Source organism: Bolinopsis microptera, chromosome 10 (genome assembly GCF_026151205.1).
Source record: "Bolinopsis microptera isolate Bmic1 chromosome 10, MBARI_Bmic_1.0, whole genome shotgun sequence".
NCBI lineage: Eukaryota > Metazoa > Ctenophora > Tentaculata > Lobata > Bolinopsidae > Bolinopsis > Bolinopsis microptera.
Genome location: NC_087081.1, coordinates 5,994,505 through 6,018,016, shown reverse-complemented (window position 1 = coordinate 6,018,016; position 23,512 = coordinate 5,994,505). Strand labels below are relative to the sequence as shown.

The window sequence follows — 23,512 nt, the reverse complement described above, 5'->3', positions numbered from 1 at the left end:
GTCTGCTAATGAGTCTGCTAATGAGTCTGCTAATGAGTCTGCTAATTAGTCTGCTAATGAGTCTAATAATTAGTCTGCTAATGAGTCTGCTAATGAGTCTGCTAATGAGTCTGCTAATTAGTCTGCTAATGAGTCTACTAATTAGTCTGCTAATTAGTCTGCTAATTAGTCTGCTAATTAGTCTGCTAATAATATACACACAAAAGCCACTATCCTATAATAGTAATTTTAGGATAGTACGAGATAAACATTTTCTCGTATTTAGTAATACAATAGTCCTTGTTAATAGAGTGCGACTCCCATGATCCTCGTGGTTTTGTCATTACAATTGGGTCAGATTATATCATTAGAAGCTGCGCTCTGCTAATAGTCTACACTGTGCTCTGCTAACAGTCTGCACTGTTCTCTGCTAATAGTCTACACAAAAAAGCCACTACCCTATCTCATTGTTAGAAATGCAATTGTAACTTATGCTGACGACAGGAAAATGTAGACTCCTGTTCAATTGTAACTTATCCTAGTTAGTAACCATCAGCATTTAACCAAACTATCAACTTTGTTAATTATTTACTTACTTTATGATACTTTAAATAAACACTGACGTCACAATGTTAACAATCCCTTTTACGTAAAATTAAACAAGTCTACCGCTAGCAAGACTACGATAAATTAGGTGACGATCATGAATTTGTTCCATTTCCCTCCCATGAGTACCTAGTCTTCGCTAGATGAATAATATTGCGTAGGTTTAATATGGTCTCTGTTAAATTAGCTAGATTAAGTCCTCATGCAAACCAGACCATGGGATCAGCTGAGCTCTGTTAACTAAGCAGTTTACAGAGTACAGAATTATTTTATTTCATATCCCATAGGTTTTCTAAAACTTGGGGAAGGAGGTTTTAATTTTGAGCTTGGTTATAGTTATACGTATTTAGTTTGTAATATTGGCACGATTAAGTTCCAATCATGGGTTACAAGGATTGGACTCAGGACTGGTATGATCTTTCAAATCTTTCTTAATAGTCACGACTCTCGTATAAGATTTCGCCGTTTTATTTCGTCTATTTTAAAACAAAACGCAATCAACTGTTTATGTCCGTCCATTTTAATAACGAAAAATGGTATGTTCGTGAGTCACGTTTGCACGTCACGAATCGTGACGTGCAAACGTGACCAATTCAACCATTACGTGACCAATTCAACCATTACGTGACCAATTCAACCATGAATAACTCATTAATTAAGGAATCTTACCTTGGAGTTCAGGGCATGTCACGTTCATCATCCTCTCATCCTCCCAGTAGTAACCACATTCTCCACAACGTGTTGCTTTACACACCAACTAAAGGGGGTAAAGTGTTGTTATGGTTACTTTATTGTTGTCATGGTAACCAGATAACTACAGGTGTTGTCATGGTAACTTATTATGGTTTTTGTTGTTATTGCTTGTTGAAGCAATTAAATGAAATATGATCATCATGGTATTGCAGGTGTCATATTGTGGGGCAGGAGTCATATTGTGGGGCTTTGCTTAATATAATCGTTGATATATAATCCCTAATCAATAATAAAACAGCCCAATATGAAATGAGATCGGATTTGAGTGCTCATCCTCTATCACAGTAGTTTTTATTGTTGAACTGTCCTCCTTTTATCATAGTTCCCGTAGTACTATTACCAAATTAAAGCAGTTCGCAGAATCCTGACCTTATAAGTACTTCCACCACAAAGATCTCACGATGTCCGGTAAGGTATTTAAACAGTTTTAGCACAAGTGAAATCACTTAAGTGCAACCTTCGACTGATAGAAGAATAATAGCATTGTAATCTATGCTGCATCACTATCAAACCATTGGTTCGCGATCAAATACTGTACGACGTGTTGTTGAACTTTAACTCCCAAATTTGGAGCTGCCGTCGTTTGACAATTGACGTTCATTGTTGTATCGTGTGGTGTCCTCCAACGATGTGTCCTCAAAGGGTGGGTCGGATATTTGTCACACGAAGGCGTTTTTATATAAATACCATGAAGTCATAAGCTCCCAATACTATAATGCTTCATACATTTGCGTTACTTCATCTAGTTTATTTCACAGTTTACTGTCGGGGGAGCTTCATTTCCATAACACCGCAAACTATCTTAATTAACCTGCTCCACGTGACAGTAAGTCATCAGCAGTATAACACCAATCTTGTATATCAAACATTGACGAATGGTTGAAGGTCGGGCAGTGCGGGGTGGTGGAAATATCCTTATTAGCTTTATATATGCTGTGTTTTGAATATTATGATATTAGCAGCATTATAACAGTAGTATTATACAAATCATACCAGACACTGTATTACTACGTAGAGAAATTCCGATCATTTTAATTAGAGCTTTTGAATAACGTGTCTTGATTTATAGCGCGTGTTTTCATTTCTGTCAATTATAATTTCTGTCAATTATAAATTCTGTCATTAAATTCTTGATACATACGGATTAAAAATTGGCAATTGCTTGGACATTACTGTCTATCTTTAAACAATTTTTTTATTTCACGCGTGCTGGCAAAGCTGTCGTTTTGGTTTTGTAGTATCTCATTTTTAAAATTAGCATTTGTGACAAATGTTTGAAACCTATTTGTCTTGTCACGTGACAGTGATTCTTGGATTTGATTGGTCAAAACTGATTGCTTAATCGCTGTTACGTGTCAGGAAAATAATGTTTCACCTTCCCGCCAGAATCCGTATCTCTTAATTTTCTATTTCGCTGAACCCACCTCATTTAAGATCATTCCGTAAAACAAATCTTGTCTCTATTGAAGATGGTCTTTCTACCGACTTTTCCTACTATAAGTATTTTGTGGCCCTGTATGGATGAATAAGGTGCTCGATTTAATGAAGACAAATTTGCAGTATCATATAAAATACCAGAATTTTCATTTCACATTTATAAAATGATTAATTAGCCAGCTAAAAACCTGGTTGCAGCTGAAGACCTGGCTGTAGCAAACAGCAGCGGCTCAGGATGGAATGAAATGATGTCATTTTAGGTAGTTGCTTTTCTTATAAAACGCAAAATAGCTAAGAGATATTCCCCATATTATTATGTAATAAATTCTTGGGCAAGGGTTTTTGTAAAAGGACTTTTCATGTTAATTGCATTTATGCAACTAAAACTTTAATGTACATATTTCCGTTACATCACGTGTGGTCGTAATTGCTTGATACCCAGTAGCAGATTAGCTGGTAGCTGATTCATTGAACCTTGTGAAGTGGGAGAACAATTCGACCATTTCGATCAGTAGTCCATTTCCGACGAAATACATTTCATGATTTCACCACTAAAACGCAATTAATTTGGAATTAATTTCGCATATATATTATAATATAATATATTACATATATATCGCAATCCACTAAAACTGGTTAATCCCTTCCACTCGTCAGAAAATACGGTTCACCTGTTGCAAGGTCCATATATTTATAATTGTCATTCATTTTTGCAGCGCACATGTTGATTGTTGCTGGGTGCGTTACCCAGGTAACGCACATGGAGCTCGCTCCTTTAACCCTGTCTCTTAAATTTAATTATAAGATTTAATTACTAATTATTTAATTACAAGATAGATTTCCTTCCCCATCACAAGGCTAACATTGCTGCAGCAGCGGTCTAATAGTAATAAGTAGAGGCAGTTCTGATATCATCCTCCAGCACTGCCTCTACTAATAGTAATAAGTAGAGGCAGTTCTGCAGAGAGCACCCTCCAGCACTGCCTCTACTAATAGTAATAAGTAGAGGCAGTTCTGATATCACCCTCCAGCACTGCCTCTACTAATAGTAACAAGTAGAGGCAGTTCTGATATCATCCTCCAGCACTGCCTCTACTAATAGTAATAAGTAGAGGCAGTTCTGATATCATCCTCCAGCACTGCCTCTACTAATAGTAATAAGTAGAGGCAGTTCTGATATCATCCTCCAGCACTGCCTCTACTAATAGTAATAAGTAGAGGCAGTTCTGATATCATCCTCCAGCACTGCCTCTACTAATAGTAATAAGTAGAGGCAGTTCTGCAGAGAGCACCCTCCAGCACTGCCTTTACTAATAGTAATAAGTAGAGGCAGTTCTGATATCATCCTCCAGCACTGCCTCTACTAATAGTAATAAGTAGAGGCAGTTCTGATATCATCCTCCAGCACTGCCTCTACTAATAGTAATAAGTAGAGGCAGTTCTGATATCATCCTCCAGCACTGCCTCTACTAATAGTAATAAGTAGAGGCAGTTCTGATATCATCCTCCAGCACTGCCTCTACTAATAGTAATAAGTAGAAGCAGTTCTGATATCATCCTCCAGCACTGCCTCTACTAATAGTAATAAGTAGAGGCAGTTCTGATATCATCCTCCAGCACTGCCTCTACTAATAGTAATAAGTAGAGGCAGTTCTGATATCATCCTCCAGCACTGCCTCTACTATAGTAATAAGTAGAGGCAGTTCTGATATCATCCTCCAGCACTACCTCTACTAATAGTAATAAGTAGAGGCAGTTCTGCAGAGAGCACCCCTCCAGCACTGCCTCTACTAATAGTAATAAGTAGAGGCAGTTCTGATATCATCCTCCAGCACTGCCTCTACTATAGTAATAAGTAGAGGCAGTTCTGATATCATCCTCCTAGCACTGCCTCTACTAATAGTAATAAGTAGAGGCAGTTCTGCAGAGAGCACCCTCCAGCACTGCCTCTACTAATAGTAATAAGTAGAGGCAGTTCTGATATCATCCTCCAGCACTGCCTCTACTAATGTTAATAAGTAAGGCAGTTCTGATTCATCCTCCAGCACTGCCTCTACTAATAGTAATAAGTAGAGGGCAGTTCTGCAGAGAGCACCTCCAGCACTGCCTCTACTAATAGTAATAAGTAGAGGCAGTTCTGATATCATCCTCCAGCACTGCCTCTACTATAGTAACAAGTAGAGGCAGTTCTGATATCATCCTCCAGCACTGCCTCTACTAATAGTAATAAGTAGAGGCAGTTCTGATATCATCCTCCTGCACTGCCTCTACTAATAGTAATAAGTAGAGGCAGTTCTGATATCATCCTCCAGCACTGCCTCTACTAATAGTAATAAGTAAGGGCAGTTCTGCAGAGAGCACCCTCCAGCACTGCCTCTACTAATAGTAATAAGTAGAGGCAGTTCTGATATCACCCTCCAGCACTGCCTCGACTATAGTAACAAGTAGAGGCGAGTTCTGATATCATCCTCCAGCACTGCCCTCTACTAAGTATAAGTAGAAGGCAGTTCTGATTCATCCTCCAGCACTGCCTCTACTAATAGTAATAAGTAGAGGCAGTTCTGATATCATCCTCCAGCACTGCCTCTACTAATAGTAATAAGTAGAGGCAGTTCTGATATCATCCTCCAGCACTGCCTCTACTAATAGTAATAAGTAGAGGCAGTTCTGCAGAGAGCTCCCTCCAGCACTGACTCTACTAATAGTATAAGTTAGAGGCAGTCTGATATCATCCTCCAGCACTGCCCTCTACTAATAGTAATAAGTAGAGGCAGTTCTGCCTATCATCCTCCAGCACTGCCTCTACTAATAGTAATAGTAAGGGCAGTTCTGATATCATCCTCCCAGCAACTGCCTCTACTAATAGTAATAAGTAGAGGCAGTTCTGCAGAGAGCACCCTCCAGCACTGCTCTACTAATAGTAATAAATAGAGGATGTTCTGGTATCACCCTCCAGCACTGCCTCTACTATAGTAACAAGTAGAGGCAGTTCCTGATATCATCCACCAGCACTGCCTTACTATAGAATAAGTAGAGGCAGTTCTGATATCTCCTCAAGCACTGACCATCTACACTAATTGTAAAGAAGTTAGAGGCAGTCTCTGAAAGTCATCCTCCAGCCACTGCCTCTACTAATAGACAAAATTGAGGCTTTGGGAGGGGCCCCCCCCCGACGCCTTTTCAAAAAATTTAGAGGCCCAAATGTTTTCCCCCCCGCACGCCTTAAAAATAGTAATAAAAAGGCTTCTGATATCCCCCGCACTGCCTTCTAATAGAATAAGAAGGCAGTTTGATTCTTTCCCCCGCACTCCCTACTAAAAGTAAAAGAGAGGGAGTTCTGATTTCATCCTCCAGCACGCCTCTACAATAGTATAAGTAACGTTCTGATACATCCCCAGCACTGCCTTTACTAAAGTAATAATAGGGCAGTTGTATCACCCCCGCACTGCCTCTATATGTAATAAAAGGGCCCGTTTTGCAAGAGCACCCCCAGCACGCCTTATAAAAAAATAAAAAGGGGGCAGTTTTTCATCCTCCCACTGCCTCCTAATGAATAGTAAGGCGTTCTGATTACCCCCAGCACTGCCCCTCATGTTAAAAAAAGGGGTTTTTGTTCACCCCCACTGCCTTTAAAAAAATAAGTAAGGCAGTTCTGATATCATCCTCCAGCACTGCCTCTACTAATAGTAATAGTAGAGGCAGTTCTGATATCATCCGCCAGCACTGCCTTTACTAATAGTATAAGTAGAGGCAGTTCTGATATCATCCTCCAGCACTGCCTCTACTAATAGTAATAAGTAGAAGCAGTTCTGCAGAGAGCACCCTCCAGCACTGCCTCTACTAATAGTAATAAGTAGAGGCAGTTCTGATATCATCCTCCAGCACTGCCTCTACTAATAGTAATAAGTAGAGGCAGTTCTGATATCATCCTCCAGCACTGCCTTTACTAATAGTAATAAGTAGAGGCAGTTCTGATATCATCCTCCAGCACTGCCTCTACTAATAGTAATAAGTAGAAGCAGTTCTGCAAAGAGCACTCCTCCAGCACTGCTCTACTAATAGTACAAGTAGAGGCAGTTCTGATATCATCCTCCAGCACTGCCTCAACTAATAGTTAATAAGTAGAGGCATTCTGATATCATCCTCCAGCACTGCCTCTACTAATAGTAATAAGTAGAGGCAGTTCTGATATCATCCTCCAGCACTGGCCTCTACTAATAGTAATAAGTAGAGGCAGTTCTGATATCATCCTCCAGCACTGCCTCTACTAATAGTAATATGTAGAGGCAGTTCTGATATCAGCCTCCAGCACTGCCTCTACTAATAGTAATAAGTAGAAAGCTGTTCTGCAGAGAGCACCCTCCAGCACTGCCTCTACAAATAGTAATAAGTAGAGGCAAGTCTGATATCATCCTCCAGGCACTGCCTCTACTAATAGTATTAAGTAGAGGCAGTTTCTTGATATCATCCTCCAGCACTGCCTCTACTAATAGTAATAAGTAGAGGCAGTTCTGATATCATCCTCCAGCACTGCCTCTACTAATAGTAATAAGTAGAGGCAGGTTCTGATATCATCCTCCAGCACTGCCTCTACTAATAGTAATAAGTAGAGGCAGTTCTGATATCATCCTCCAGCACTGCCTCTACTATTAGTAAGAAGTCGAGGCAGTTTCTGATATCATCCTCCAGCACTGCCTCTACTAATAGTATAAGTAGAGGCAGTTCTGATATCATCCTCCAGCACTGCCTTTACTAATAGTAATAAGTAGAGGCAGTTCTGATATCACCCTCCAGCACTGCCTCTACTAATAGTAATAAGTAGAGGCAGTTCTGATATCACCCTCCAGCACTGCCTCTACTAATAGTAATAAGTAGAGGCAGTTCTGATATCATCCTCCAGCACTGCCTCTACTAATAGTAATAAGTAGAGGCAGTTCTGATATCATCCTCCAGCACTGCCTCTACTAATAGTAATAGGTAGAGGCAGTTCCGCAGAGAGCGCCCTCCAGCACTGTTGATAGGGTGTTTGATAACTATCTGAACAAAATGCTCCTTCAAAACTTGACATAATAAGTAGTAGTAATTAGTAATAATAATAATTAAAATAATGAGGCTATTTTAAGAAAGCTTTCAGTGTTTAGATCCATATATTTTCCCTGCTCAAGTATAACATTAACATAATAATTACTTTATGTTGCTTTATTATTCATTATTACTACATAATATGCAATTAACTATTTTCGATGCAGGGTTACGTGTTATACCTCTTGCAAGTAAGGGGCGAACAACAGTCCAATGATGATACAGATTCAGGACACGCGACGTTGTCTCCTAAATTAGTGAACGTCGACAGGAGTCAAATTAGTGGCTCTTTTGTAAAGGGGAAGAATACGTATTTTATTACCCTGGTAAAACTTTCTGGAGCCTTCGGCCCTCTAGAGTTCTACTAAGGTAATGATTATACTTATAAATGATAATTCATAATTTATTACTTATACAGCTGAATGGAGTTGGGTTAAAAACATATAAGTGATACGATAGTTTAACATGTAGAAGCTTTCAATAAACATGTGTTAATCGTTGTCAGCTTATACTTATATACTACTTATACATGATATTATAATAGAGATAATAAATGATATTATAATGTGATAATATGATAATACCTTCGTACTCTGAAGTCTGAGAGCCACGCATGATAATGACCGGAAATACAGTGAGGTTATTTGCGCGGCTCAAGCCCCAAATAGAGTACGAAGGTATTATCTGTTATAAAGTATTGGAGGACAGAGGTTATTATAAACAATATCATACTATCTTTCGTATCACTTATATGTTTTAAATATCCCCCTCCAGATATCATACTACTTAGATCTTATATGTACTATAAGGGTCTAATGACCCTTATAGTACATATTATAGTAGTATTCTTATTTGTTATTTGTTAGATGGATCTCATGTTGACCGCTACTCTCAATTTACTATAGTTTACTATAGCCATAATCTTTGTGACAAACTTCCTGGAGGCTGGACATGATACGTTTTATTAATTTAAAAGATGAATTACGAGAATTAGTTTTGAGAAGCCCATCTTTGACTGTTATGAGACCGAAACAAGGCTGGCCTCTTATTCAAAGCTTTATATTAAGACTCTTTGTATTATAGTTGCAAGCTTAAGCGGCTATTTTTTTGCAGCTTGGGGTACACTAAAGGGCAAACATATGGCAGCTTGCAACTTTCAAGTCTTAGGAAAGTGAGAGAGAGCTCTCCTTTCAAGCATGCAGCTCTTTGTACTTGTAGCCTATAATAGCCGGGAAAGCTGGCCTGTGAATATTAAATAACGAGCTTTAAAATTTAAATGTCATTATATAGTTCATTCATAAACTTTAAGGCTTCTAGTGATCAGCTTTTTTTCATCATATTTATGTCTTCAAACTTTGGGACTTTAAATTGAATACCAACCTGATAAAATGATCCCAACGAAGTATTCATACCATGATGAGGACTGTTTGCCGGGAAAACTCTAAACGAATGGACAGTTGTATGGTGGCTCAGGCCCGCCAACGTTTTAAAATTGATTTGAAAAAAAAAAACACGATGTCAAATCGTTTTCCATTTTAATATTGAATCGGAATTTCATGGCTCAAACCCCAAATCATTTTCCATTTTAATATTAAAATGGAAAATGATTTAACATCGGTTTTATTTCGAATCAATTCTAAAACGATGGCGGGCTTGAGCCAGTTGGTTGTTTTTCCCACGAAACTAAACGAGAAAAAGGCTATTTGAATTTACAGTCATCTTTAAGCGATTGCTGAAATATCAAGTTATACAGCATATTATGTAATACACAGATACAGTTAAGCACATAGTTAATTAAAGTAATCAAGTGTGTTAGCTCGTTATCAAGTTATGAAGTTTTAATAAACTTTAAGTGTGGCACGCGTACTTGGTATGAAGTCATAGACTCATTCTTACTTCAGTACTTTGCATAGTAGAGTTAGTTACAAATACAGTGCTATTACAAGAGATGGATATGTGAGATATGTCTGTCTTCAAACTTCAAAGATCAAAATCATTCGGTATCATGATACGCAGAGATTTGGAGCTTGTTCATTGAACCAATCCCAATGCTTGTACTTGGATGAAATCTATTTATTTTAAAGTGTTAAATTTATGAGATTGGTGCAATAGATTTCCATTGATTGTACTGGTAACTGGGTATCCCCGGAGAAATTCCTGCAACTCGTAGGTGTGATCACAAACTAATGATTTTATCTCCATAGTTCTCAGAAAATTAAAGGGACACCAGGAACCACACCATTCAGTATTTACTAATTTCTATTTCTGGGTATAATATTGCTGGGTATAATATTTCGGAGTATAATATTCGACACGTGCACTGGAGCTTTTTCATTCTGTGAGATTAGATGAAGGCTAGTAAAGATGTGGTTGCTGGCTCGTGATTGGATCTGTATAATATCACGTGATTAAATTCGGAGAATATTACTGCTCATGCTGTACCGGGTCTCACGGATCAATCATAGATTCCTGTAATATCTAAGTGAGAACCATTGTGCGAGAACCGCTAAATACTCTGGATTTGTGGGTTATGGGGTTGGTGATTGGCCTTTGTGGGTGGATGGTGGTTACGTTAGAGGTTTAGCTGTTGACTCTCAAGAGATGTTTTCATCGAACTATCATGAACATCACGAACAACAGTTTATAAAACCTGATAAGATCGTTAGGAAGCTTTATTTCACTTGTTTTCAATTTATTGATCGACCATTTGATATTTTGAAGGGCCATCAACTAAAACAATCAACAATGGTCGATCCCATAATATTCATTATATGGTTATAGTATAGCGCAACAAATTTGACAATGTTTTGTAAACGAACCTCTGGGCGTCCCTCACAGATCATATCCTGGCAGGGATCCAGTAGACATTCCACTAATTCCACACCTTCGTCACACTTGTTAGGGTCACGTGCAGCTGAAAAAGATTTTTTGTAACAATAGTGTTGTTATGGTAACTGTAGTGTTGACTGTTGTTATGGTAACTGTAATGCATCTATAATTTCTGGCACCAGTAGAAAATTTTCAAAGACTGGTAAGTCGGATATTTTTAGAGGATAAAATAATAATTTTTTCGGGTTTTTGATAGAATACACATTTAAAAAGAGGCCAACATAAAAAAGGCTCTAACGCGAAAAATAGAAATATCCAATAAAGCAATAAGTAGTATGCATTATTAAACATAGCAGTTAAAAATGCACCGTAATGTGAATAACACTGTTCCAGGTTCCTAAGTACCCGACCCCAGGTGTCTTAGTAATTATGCGAGTTTTACCTTTTTGCTAACATAATATTGTTGCTACAGGTGTTAACTTTGTTATACCGGAGGCCAGGTTACCTTGTAGTTTATAATGTTTTACTGTCGGTGTTATTTCTATTAAGCAGCAGTCAAAATAGCTGCATTGAGCTTCTCTTGCAGCTATATAAATATTGTATCTTCGCTCGTGAAAAGTAAATGTTACATTTTTGTAGAAATTTGTTTTCGCTTCAAAGTATTTACCTTTTGCTCCTATTTACCGTTAACAATATCACAACTTTTATCTAAACATGGCATTATTGTGGCATCGCTCGATATTTTCAGGAAAAATACTATAGGATTGACGTCACAAAATACATGGGGTGGCAAGTCCCCATACATCGTGGTCCGGTAGTTTCATTGCGTCCTAATATGTTATAACATCGTATTGGGATATACAATTCGCACCCAAAGTAGATCTAACACGCACGGATTTATCGCAAACTCCGATTTATCGTAAACCCCGATAATTTATCCCCCTCCCGATTTACCGTGGCTGTTTACCTTCCTTCACGGTTCCCCGCTGTCGTCTTCCTATATAGCTCCTGTAAACTAAAATAACCTGTTAATATCCACTTCGCAGGAATATCAATCAAATTATCAGCCGGCACCTATCCACGGAAATCAAAATCTTGATTTTATGCGACAGGGAATTTAAAGTTTAAAGCCTGAAGCTAATATGTCCCGACAGGAAGCGTTGATGCTAAATTTTATTCCGCGTTGCGGTCTTGATACAGGAACTTAAATATTTAATCAAAAATTAGCTTCGTCTGTCAGGTTAGTCTGACAAGACTTGCCGGGAAAGTATCATAACCATATGTTTATGTATCAGTCTGCACCTGGCATGTTCCTAATTTATACGCTTCCCATCAAGACAATGTTGTAACTGACAAGTGACACGGGACATGAACTACCAGAAATATTTCATACCTTCCGACTTTTAATAAAACTCTACTTTAATTAGTCTGTTATCCCCCTTTTTGCTGTCTAGTCGGGTATTTGGAGGTATTTATACCCATAAATTTCGGGAAGCGAAGAATAACCGCATTGGAAATTTTGTGGAGATGCGGCTCCGCAGAAATATTACGATCGGTTTTTCATCCCCCCCCCCCCACCCTTGAGTTGTTCATTTCTGAAAGAATGAAGTTTTTCATTTATCTTTATTTGTCTACCCTACAAAAATTAAATGGCGGACTTGCTCAAAGGAGCGAAAATGGACGTTTAGAATTCTTTTAACTCCGAAATTAGATCTCAATTAAAAACGAATTTAGATCTATATTGATTAAATCAAATCGGTTTTGCCATATAATAATGATTTACTTGATGCATTTTGTTTTACAGCGAGTGGAGACTCTCATTGTTTGTTTGTTTTGTTTGTTTATAGAACCCGTCCCCAATCTCGTATTGGAAAATGACTAAACTCAGGTCTGAGTGTGAATACGGGTGGTACCTGCAAGAGTGTTCATTAAGCATTTAGAGTTCTGTAAAACTGCAGTTACAATTGTGCTAGAGTATTTTTAGTATATACGATTGGTATCAGAAATATATCCCTACATGCTTCCAAAATTTGTAAAGCCGTAGTACATACATATCACATTACACCAGAGCCTACACAGTGCAATCTCCTCCAGTCTATCTGCGCCGCGTATATTTGTATAAGCACACGGCGCAGACTGGAAAAAACCACACTCTGCAAGTTCAATCCAGTGCAATGCTACATGTACGTACTACGGCTTCATCTCCAACTTTCTGCACAATGTACTGGAATGTTTTGAAGGAAAAGAAAGAACAAAAAAAGTGATATATATAAATAAAATCAGCGATTTAATGTTAGCCTTAGGACAGTAACTTTAATTCCCTGGTTTCTAAAATCAGCTTTTAAAAAAAAAATAATAATAAAGTATGTAACGTCGATACCAAACCGATTATTGAGCGATAATAACTGAGTAGTTGATTCCTGGGTTGCAGAGTCATTCAGATGTTCCAGTCTTCGAATGTGGTTCTTGTTCAGTTCTTGACCAGAAGTGTCTAATGAAGTAAGTCAGACAAGCAAACTCTTCCTTAAATGCTCATATAAGTCGTCTCAATCCCAGAAATTATGAATGATGACCCAGTGTAAAAGTGCAGAAATCGGCCGAAAATAACAAAGACTAAAAACAGTTAAAAAGTGAAAGGATTCAAACACAAGGAAAATTAATAACTTAGAGCGTAAAAAGGAATATCTCCAAACGGAGTTTTCTGAGAGGGTGAGAGGTTCTTTAATTAGAGCTAATGAGTAAATGAGACCCACTAAAGGTACTAAAATTTAGTACCTTAATTTAGTCTAAATTAACCGGACTGCTAGCAAGGAATCGAGAGTGGGAATAAAACTAAAAGCGGAATAAATTTTAAGATAATGAAACAGAAACTGAAAGCTAAAATATATACCGTTCTAGAATGCCTCCGCAAACTATTGCTCCTTTGTAATGTGCACGTGTTAGTAAGTGTAGTAAAAAGATAAAAATAATAAAGCTATACAAATGAACGGAGCGGTGAAAATCTGAGAGGGTGAGAGGTTCTTTAATTAGAGCTAATGAGTAAATGAGACCCACTAAAGGTACTAAAATTTAGTACCTTAATTTAGTCTAAATTAACCGGACTGCTAGCAAGGAATCGAGAGTGGGAATAAAACTAAAAGCGGAATAAATTTTAAGATAATGAAACAGAAACTGAAAGCTAAAATATATACCGTTCTAGAATGCCTCCGCAAACTATTGCTCCTTTGTAATGTGCACGTGTTAGTAAGTGTAGTAAAAAGATAAAAATAATAAAGCTATACAAATGAACGGAGCGGTGAAAATCTGAGAGGGTGAGAGGTTCTTTAATTAGAGCTAATGAGTAAATGAGACCCACTAAAGGTACTAAAATTTAGTACCTTAATTTAGTCTAAATTAACCGGACTGCTAGCAAGGAATCGAGAGTGGGAATAAAACTAAAAGCGGAATAAATTTTAAGATAATGAAACAGAAACTGAAAGCTAAAATATATACCGTTCTAGAATGCCTCCGCAAACTATTGCTCCTTTGTAATGTGCACGTGTTAGTAAGTGTAGTAAAAAGATAAAAATAATAAAGCTATACAAATGAACGGAGCGGTGAAAATCTGAGAGGGTGAGAGGTTCTTTAATTAGAGCTAATGAGTAAATGAGACCCACTAAAGGTACTAAAATTTAGTACCTTAATTTAGTCTAAATTAACCGGACTGCTAGCAAGGAATCGAGAGTGGGAATAAAACTAAAAGCGGAATAAATTTTAAGATAATGAAACAGAAACTGAAAGCTAAAATATATACCGTTCTAGAATGCCTCCGCAAACTATTGCTCCTTTGTAATGTGCACGTGTTAGTAAGTGTAGTAAAAAGATAAAAATAATAAAGCTATACAAATGAACGGAGCGGTGAAAATCTGAGAGGGTGAGAGGTTCTTTAATTAGAGCTAATGAGTAAATGAGACCCACTAAAGGTACTAAAATTTAGTACCTTAATTTAGTCTAAATTAACCGGACTGCTAGCAAGGAATCGAGAGTGGGAATAAAACTAAAAGCGGAATAAATTTTAAGATAATGAAACAGAAACTGAAAGCTAAAATATATACCGTTCTAGAATGCCTCCGCAAACTATTGCTCCTTTGTAATGTGCACGTGTTAGTAAGTGTAGTAAAAAGATAAAAATAATAAAGCTATACAAATGAACGGAGCGGTGAAAATCTGAGAGGGTGAGAGGTTCTTTAATTAGAGCTAATGATTAAATGAGACCCACTAAAGGTACGAAATTAACCGGACTGCTAGCAAGGAATCGAGAGTGGGAATAAAACTAAAAGCGGAATAAATTTTAAGATAATGAAACAGAAACTGAAAGCTAAAATATATACCGTTCTAGAATGCCTCCGCAAACTATTGCTCCTTTGTAATGTGCACGTGTTAGTAAGTGTAGTAAAAAGATAAAAATAATAAAGCTATACAAATGAACGGAGCGGTGAAAATCTGAGAGGGTGAGAGGTTCTTTAATTAGAGCTAATGATTAAATGAGACCCACTAAAGGTACTAAATTAACCGGACTGCTAGCAAGGAATCGAGAGTGGGAATAAAACTAAAAGCGGAATAAATTTTAAGATAATGAAACAGAAACTGAAAGCTAAAATATATACCGTTCTAGAATGCCTCCGCAAACTATTGCTCCTTTGTAATGTGCACGTGTTAGTAAGTGTAGTAAAAAGATAAAAATAATAAAGCTATACAAATGAACGGAGCGGTGAAAATCTGAGAGGGTGAGAGGTTCTTTAATTAGAGCTAATGATTAAATGAGACCCACTAAAGGTACTAAATTAACCGGACTGCTAGCAAGGAATCGAGAGTGGGAATAAAACTAAAAGCGGAATAAATTTTAAGATAATGAAACAAAAACTGAAATCTAAAATATATACCGTTCTAGAATGCCTCCGCAAACTATTGCTCCTTTGTAATGTGCACGTGTTAGTAAGTGTAGTAAAAAGATAAAAATAATAAAGCTATACAAATGAACGGAGCGGTGAAAATCTGAGAGGGTGAGAGGTTCTTTAATTAGAGCTAATGATTAAATGAGACCCACTAAAGGTACTAAATTAACCGGACTGCTAGCAAGGAATCGAGAGTGGGAATAAAACTAAAAGCGGAATAAATTTTAAGATAATCGGAGACTCTCATTAAGACCCCAGTATTCTGATCAACCCACTCAAGAGATCGAAAACCGAAAATTAAAGTAGGTGTTATATTAATGTTCCGAAACGTTTTTAATGTTTAAAACAGGTGGTTCAATTATCCCTGCAGCTACATGTACCCGCCAAGTCATGGACTGCAGCTACATGTACCCACCAAGTCATGGACTGCAGCTACATGTACCCACCAAGTCATGGACTGCAGCTAAATGTACCCGCCAAGTCATGGACTGCAGCTACATGTACCCACCAAGTCATGGACTGCAGCTACATGTACCCACCAAGTCATGGACTGCAGCTACATGTACCCACCAAGTCATGGACTGCAGCTACATGTACCAACCAAGTCATGGACTGCAGCTACATGTACCCACCAAGTCATGGACTGCAGCTACATGTTCCAATCAAGTCATGGACTGCAGCTACATGTACCCACCAAGTCATGGACTGCAGCTACATGTTCCAATCAAGTCATGGACTGCAGCTACGTGTACCAACCAAGTCATGGACTGCAGCTACATGTACCCACCAAGTCATGGACTGCAGCTACATGTACCAACCAAGTCATGGACTGCAGCTAAATGTACTCACCAAGTCATGGACATTTATTTTAGTAGCTATAAATACCTTAAATACTTAGGCGCAATTACACTGTCGGCTGTCGAAATATATAAACATTTAAAAAACGAATATTTTGAATTATCCTCCTTTCTTTTATTGGTTAGAATAAGATATCTTATTGGCGACGTGCCGAACGATTTTTACCGGGTCGTAAAACTCGAGGTCATACTAAATGCTAATTGTAGGCAAATATTTCAAATAGCTAGCAACGGGAATATTTACATATGTTGTTATAATATTATCAATCGTTGGAATCGATGACTAGTAAGTAGTAAGGTTAGAAATAACAGCTGTCTCGGGCAAGGTATTTTGAGCAATGTTTTATGCTTTATATATGAAAATACTTATGTACCATTTGATACTAAAAGTTTAAAAGCTGCTATAAATAAGATAAATTAATTATGTGTCCGTAACTTTTTACATTCGAATGGATTCCGGTTATTCGTAGAAAATAGTAGATAGCTATAATTTGGCAAATTCGTCGCAAATTGGTTTGTTACCAGTCGACTTCATTATTTCGTCCCTATCCTTAGAATATCGAATACGATTCCAAGAGGAAGTTGCTTTTTCTTTTCGATTGATAATGTTAACAAAAGTATAAATTATTCTATTCTCTCATCTAATTAATCTTTTGAGCAATGTTTTATGCTTTATATATGAAAATACTTATGTACCATTTGATACTAAAAGTTTAAAAGCTGCTATAAATAAGATAAATTAATTATGTGTCCGTAACTTTTTACATTCGAATGGATTCCGGTTATTCGTAGAAAATAGTAGATAGCTATAATTTGGCAAATTCGTCGCAAATTGGTTTGTTACCAGTCGACTTCATTATTTCGTCCCTATCCTTAGAATATCGAATACGATTCCAAGAGGAAGTTGCTTTTTCTTTTCGATTGATAATGTTAACAAAAGTATAAATTATTCTATTCTCTCATCTAATTAATCTTACAAGGGGCTATGAAGAAACTACAGCGTAGTTCGATGAAATTAACCCATCTCCAATATCGCTTCTGTAATGGCTTCTGTGTCAAATTCGTTAACAACTAACCACTTTTGACTTCGTAAAAATATAATCAAATTTGACTAGCAATGGGAAACCTTAATATTCACCATTTTGCTTTCATTACCACAATTATTTCTTCATAATATCACATTTGTCTTTGATAGTTTCATTACCACAATTATTCTCTCATAATATCACAATCGTCTTTCAAGTTTCATTACCACAGTTTTTCTTTCATAATGAAACATTTGTCTTTCATTACCATCAACTCTTCCTGGCCCCCCTAACGTTGCTCTTCCTGGCCCCACTAACGTTGCTCTTCCTGGCCCCACTAACGTTGCTCTTCCTGGCCCCCTAAAGCCCTAACGTTGCTCTTCCTGGCCCCACTAACGTTGCTCTTCCTGGTCCCCCCTAACGTTGCTCTTCCTGGCCCCACTAACGTTGCTCTTCCTGGTCCCCCCTAACGTTGCTCTTCCTGGCCCCACTAACGTTGCTCTTCCTGGCCCCCCTAAAGCCCTAACGTTGCTCTTCCTGGCCCCACTAACGTTGCTCTTCCTGGTCCCCCCTAACGTTGCTCTTCCTGGCCCCCTAAAGCCCTAACGTTGCTCTTCCTGGCCCCCTAACGTTGCTCTTCCTGGCCCCACTAACGTTGCTCTTCCTGGCCCAACTAACGTTGCTCTTCCTGGCCCCACTAACGTTGCTCTTCCTGGCCCCCTAAAGCCCTAACGTTGCTCTTCCTGGCCCCACTAACGTTGCTCTTCCTGGCCCCCCTAAAGCCCTAACGTTGCTCTTCCTGGCCCCCTAACGTTGCTCTTCCTGGCCCCACTAACGTTGCTCTTCCTGGCCCCCCTAAAGCCCTAACGTTGCTCTTCCTGGCCCCCCTAACGTTGCTCAACCTGGCCCCACTAACGTTGCTCTTCCTGGCCCCCCTAAAGCCCTAACGTTGCTCTTCCTGGCCCCACTAACGTTGCTCTTCTTGGTCCCCCCTAACGTTGCTCTTCCTGGCCCCCCTAAAGCCCTAACGTTGCTCTTCCTGGCCCCCCTAACGTTGCTCTTCCTGGCCCCACTAACGTTGCTCTTCCTGGCCCCCCTAAAGCCCTAACGTTGCTCTTCCTGGCCCCACTAACGTTGCTCTTCCTGGTCCCCCCTAACGTTGCTCTTCCTGGCCCCACTAACGTTGCTCTTCCTGGCCCCACTAACGTTGCTCTTCCTGGCCCCACTAACGTTGCTCTTCCTGGTCCCCCCTAACGTTGCTCTTCCTGGTCCCCCCTAACGTTGCTCTTCCTGGCCCCACTAACGTTGCTCTTCCTGGCCCCCCTAAAGCCCTAACGTTGCTCTTCCTGGCCCCACTAACGTTGCTCTTCCTGGCCCCACTAACGTTGCTCTTCCTGGCCCCCTAAAGCCCTAACGTTGCTCTTCCTGGCCCCCTAACGTTGCTCTTCCTGGCCCCACTAACGTTGCTCTTCCTGGCCCCACTAACGTTGCTCTTCCTGGCCCCCCTAAAGCCCTAACGTTGCTCTTCCTGGCCCCACTAACGTTGCTCTTCCTGGCCCCACTAACGTTGCTCTTCCTGGCCCCCTAAAGCCCTAACGTTGCTCTTCCTGGCCCCACTAACGTTGCTCTTCCTGGCCCCCCTAAAGCCCTAACGTTGCTCTTCCTGGCCCCCCTAACGTTGCTCTTCCTGGCCCCACTAACGTTGCTCTTCCTGGCCCCCCTAAAGCCCTAACGTTGCTCTTCCTGGCCCCACTAACGTTGCTCTTCCTGGCCCCACTAACGTTGCTCTTCCTGGCCCCCTAAAGCCCTAACGTTGCTCTTCCTGGCCCCCTAACGTTGCTCTTCCTGGCCCCACTAACGTTGCTCTTCCTGGCCCCACTAACGTTGCTCTTCCTGGCCCCCCTAAAGCCCTAACGTTGCTCTTCCTGGCCCCACTAACGTTGCTCTTCCTGGCCCCACTAACGTTGCTCTTCCTGGCCCCCTAAAGCCCTAACGTTGCTCTTCCAGGCCCCACTAACGTTGCTCTTCCTGGCCCCCCTAAAGCCCTAACGTTGCTCTTCCTGGCCCCCCTAACGTTGCTCTTCCTGGCCCCACTAACGTTGCTCTTCCTGGCCCCCCTAAAGCCCTAACGTTGCTCTTCCTGGCCCCACTAACGTTGCTCTTCCTGGCCCCACTAACGTTGCTCTTCCTGGCCCCACTAACGTTGCTAACGAGTGCAGAATTCATTAGATCAAGGTATCGGGTATAAATAACTCGATAAAACTATAAAAGTTTGACATGAATAGTTTGCCTAAAACTATTCAGATATTAATATTATACTTATAGGGTGATGAGAATATAATAAGCTAAAATCTAGTGAGCCTTTAGTTCGATTCCAAAAATATTTTCAGTCTGGGTCAGTTATGCACGAAGGGAGATGTTTACCTGTATTTCATAGTAGAGGGCTGAACATTTTAGAGCTTTAAAGGACTCTTCAAGGTATATAGAACGAAATAAAAATTGCGTTTTTGGCCAATAACTCCAGAGTTAGGCATTTTTGGCATGTTGCTTCATAAGTTTTGAATTGCTGAGGAATATAACACAAATGGGTGTGGCCAAAAGGGCGATTTTCCCAGTTTGAATTTTGTTTCGTTCTTTGAAAAGTTCAAAAAAGCATTTATAGCCCTCCAGTATGAAATGCAGGTCAATGTGCATAAATGACCTGACTATTGACTATTTCTTGGATATTAAGATGAGCACGGAACACACTGCATTTTGTTATGTATAGTTAAAGTTTTCCGATTTCCCTGAAGTTTATTGTTGCTTTTCCCCAACATTTGATCAATTTAATAAAAAAATGTTCGCAAATGATTAGGCTGGCTCTTTGACCCATCATTCTCCATTCTATATTCTATAAATAACGCTTTTGTTCTTTCTGGTAAGTCGACAAACAAACATTAACTAGTAACTGCAGTAACTAGTAACTAGTTACTGCTATCACTGTTACTGTCACTTATACGTTTGTTTGCCTATATTATGTCAAACATTGTGTTTTCCTTTGTCCTTATAAATTAAGTAGTTTTTCCATTGTAACGTACGCTACCACTATAGTTATTGGGCGAAGCTAAGCATTCCGCCATATATTCAATGTGTTTATGAGCACTAAATCATTAAGCGTGCAGGGGTCCCCAGGTAACCACTATTGCTACTTTCAGAGTTTTCATTGAGGGCGACCTTATTACGTGGGTTAATTAGTTTTTGTTTTTACTTGAGTAAAGTAACCATATTTTAAATTAATTTTGAAATTTATCAATTTAGTACACCAACAATTTGATGGCCCTGTTAAAGCTTAACGAATCTCAACATAGGTGATAGGTAGGTAACATGTTAATAAAACTTCGGTCTTTAAAATAATGAATGAATCCTAAGAACTGGTATATTGAAAAGCACTTACTGACGTTAACGGAACACTCAGCCTTGGAAACTCCACAAAAGTTGCTGGCTACACACTGGTACGTTCCTGAGGCATCGTACTCGGTCTGAAAAAGAGGGTGGTCTAAGTTGAAGTAGATCACATGAAGTAGATCGAATGAAGTAGATCACACGAAGTAGATCGAATGAAGTAGCTCAAATGAAGTAGATCAAATGAAGTAGATCAAATGAAGTAGATCAAATGAAGTTGATCGAATGAAGTTGATCGAATGAAGTAGATCGAATGAAGTCAATTCAAAAATTGGATTAACCTAAGCAGATCATGAAGAACTAAATAAAAGTTACAATGAGTAAATTAAGATTCGGTAACGAACTGCACAACTAGTGATTATTAAGCTAATATTCATATGTTCTTTATAATGCTTCATTTAAGTTTTAACTTATTACTTACATTATCATGATATGTAATATATAATTAAGTATATTACATAGATAATAATGTACTTTAAGTCCAAATCGCTTTTACTGGCCATTCTTAACCGCATATTTCGCATTACTCTTGAGTCTTTTCATAAGCTGATTCGCTTAACACAAGGCATCCCGCATCATAGCATTTAGTGCAGTATTTTCAAGCTATGTATTCGTTGCATAATTATATTTCGAATCATGAATTCCCCAGCTCACAATTTGCGATCACAGCTGGAGAAAAGTTTATAAAGGAGCTAATGGGACTGACTGAAGGGGTTTCGTATTCCCCCCAGTATAATAGTTATACCCTTATTTGTTCTGTACGTTTTAGTAAAAAACCCTATAATTAGCTAATTATTATATTTGTTTTGTTTTATAATTAGCTAGTGCTTTAAGTTATATTCAAATATATGTTATTCTGCTGAAATACCATTTCGAATGCACTGCAACGATATTATCGTATTCTGTGTAGAAATAGTATTCAATCCAGCTAAAGTAGTGTGATGTCTTGCTAACTTTAAGTAGTAATAATAAAAGTTTGTGATGTCTTGCTAACTTTAAGTAGTAATAATAAAAGTTTGTGATGTCTTGCTAACTTTAAGTAGTAATAATAAAAGTTTGTGATGTCTTGCTAACTTTAAGTAGTAATAATAAAAGTTTGTGATGTCTTGCTAACTTTAAGTAGTAATAGTAATAGTTTGTGATGTCTTGTTAACTTTAAGTAGTAATAATAAAAGTTTGTGATGTCTTGCTAACTTTAAGTAGTAATACTAATAGTTTGTGATGTCTTGCTAACTTTAAGTAGTAATACTAAAAGTTTGTGATGTCTTGCTAACTTTAAGTAGTAATACTAAAAGTTTGTGATGTCTTGCTAACTTTAAGTAGTAATACTAAAAGTTTGTAATGTCTTGCTAACTTTAAGTAGTAATAATAAAAGTTTGTGATGTCTTGCTAACTTTAAGTAGTAATAATAAAAGTTTGTAATGTCTTGCTAACTTTAAGTAGTAATACTAAAAGTTTGTGATGTCTTGCTAACTTTAAGTAGTAATAATAAAAGTTTGTGATGTCTTGCTAACTTTAAGTAGTAATAATAAAAGTTTGTGATGTCTTGCTAACTTTAAGTAGTAATAATAAAAGTTTGTGATGTCTTGCTAACTTTAAGTAGTAATAATAAAAGTTTGTGATGTCTTGCTAACTTTAAGTAGTAATAATAAAAGTTTGTGATGTCTTGCTAACTTTAAGTAGTAATAGTAATAGTTTGTGATGTCTTGTTAACTTTAAGTAGTAATAATAAAAGTTTGTGATGTCTTGCTAACTTTAAGTAGTAATACTAATAGTTTGTGATGTCTTGCTAACTTTAAGTAGTAATACTAAAAGTTTGTGATGTCTTGCTAACTTTAAGTAGTAATACTAAAAGTTTGTGATGTCTTGCTAACTTTAAGTAGTAATACTAAAAGTTTGTAATGTCTTGCTAACTTTAAGTAGTAATAATAAAAGTTTGTGATGTCTTGCTAACTTTAAGTAGTAATGATAAAAGTTTGTAATGTCTTGCTAACTTTAAGTAGTAATACTAAAAGTTTGTGATGTCTTGCTAACTTTAAGTAGTAATAATAAAAGTTTGTGATGTCTTGCTAACTTTAAGTAGTAATAATAAAAGTTTGTAATGTCTTGCTAACTTTAAGTAGTAATAATAAAAGTTTGTGATGTCTTGCTAACTTTAAGTAGTAATAATAAAAGTTTGTGATGTCTTGCTAACTTTAAGTAGTCTCAGTGATCACTAGTAACTTGTCTGACACATTAGCAGCTTACGTAGCGTGGCACGGCTTTCATGCATCTTGATATCATTATTTAGGTATTTATATCAATTTATTTAGTGATCAGTCTCAATATAAATGCTTTCCTTGTCATTACCAGATGAATTTTGCGTCTGAAGCTTGTGTATATATTAATAAACATCCCATGTAACTCTTACAATTAAATTTAAGATTACTACTACAGTAACATCTACCACGGGAATCATAGGTGCAGATTTCATTTTGAGGTGAACTTTTAAGTTCCCGAGAAATCTTCTTAAGTTTGCTTTTTTTTCTCCTCGGGCACATTCGTAACCTACGGGCCAGGTAAACCTAAA

The 23,512-nt window shown here is 38.1% G+C and overlaps 1 protein-coding gene across 1 annotated transcript in view; it reads right to left on the bottom strand.

Moving 5' to 3' along the window:
- Positions 1-23,512, bottom strand: part of LOC134822317 (uncharacterized) — a 142,053-nt gene that overhangs the window by 20,556 nt on the left and 97,985 nt on the right. Inside the window, exons 10-12 of the mRNA XM_063833307.1 lie at positions 20,936-21,020; positions 10,677-10,771; positions 1,255-1,342 (exon numbers count right to left, since the gene is read on the bottom strand). Of these exons, the coding sequence (XP_063689377.1) occupies positions 1,255-1,342; positions 10,677-10,771; positions 20,936-21,020 (268 nt within the window). The remainder of the gene's footprint in view (positions 1-1,254; positions 1,343-10,676; positions 10,772-20,935; positions 21,021-23,512) is intronic.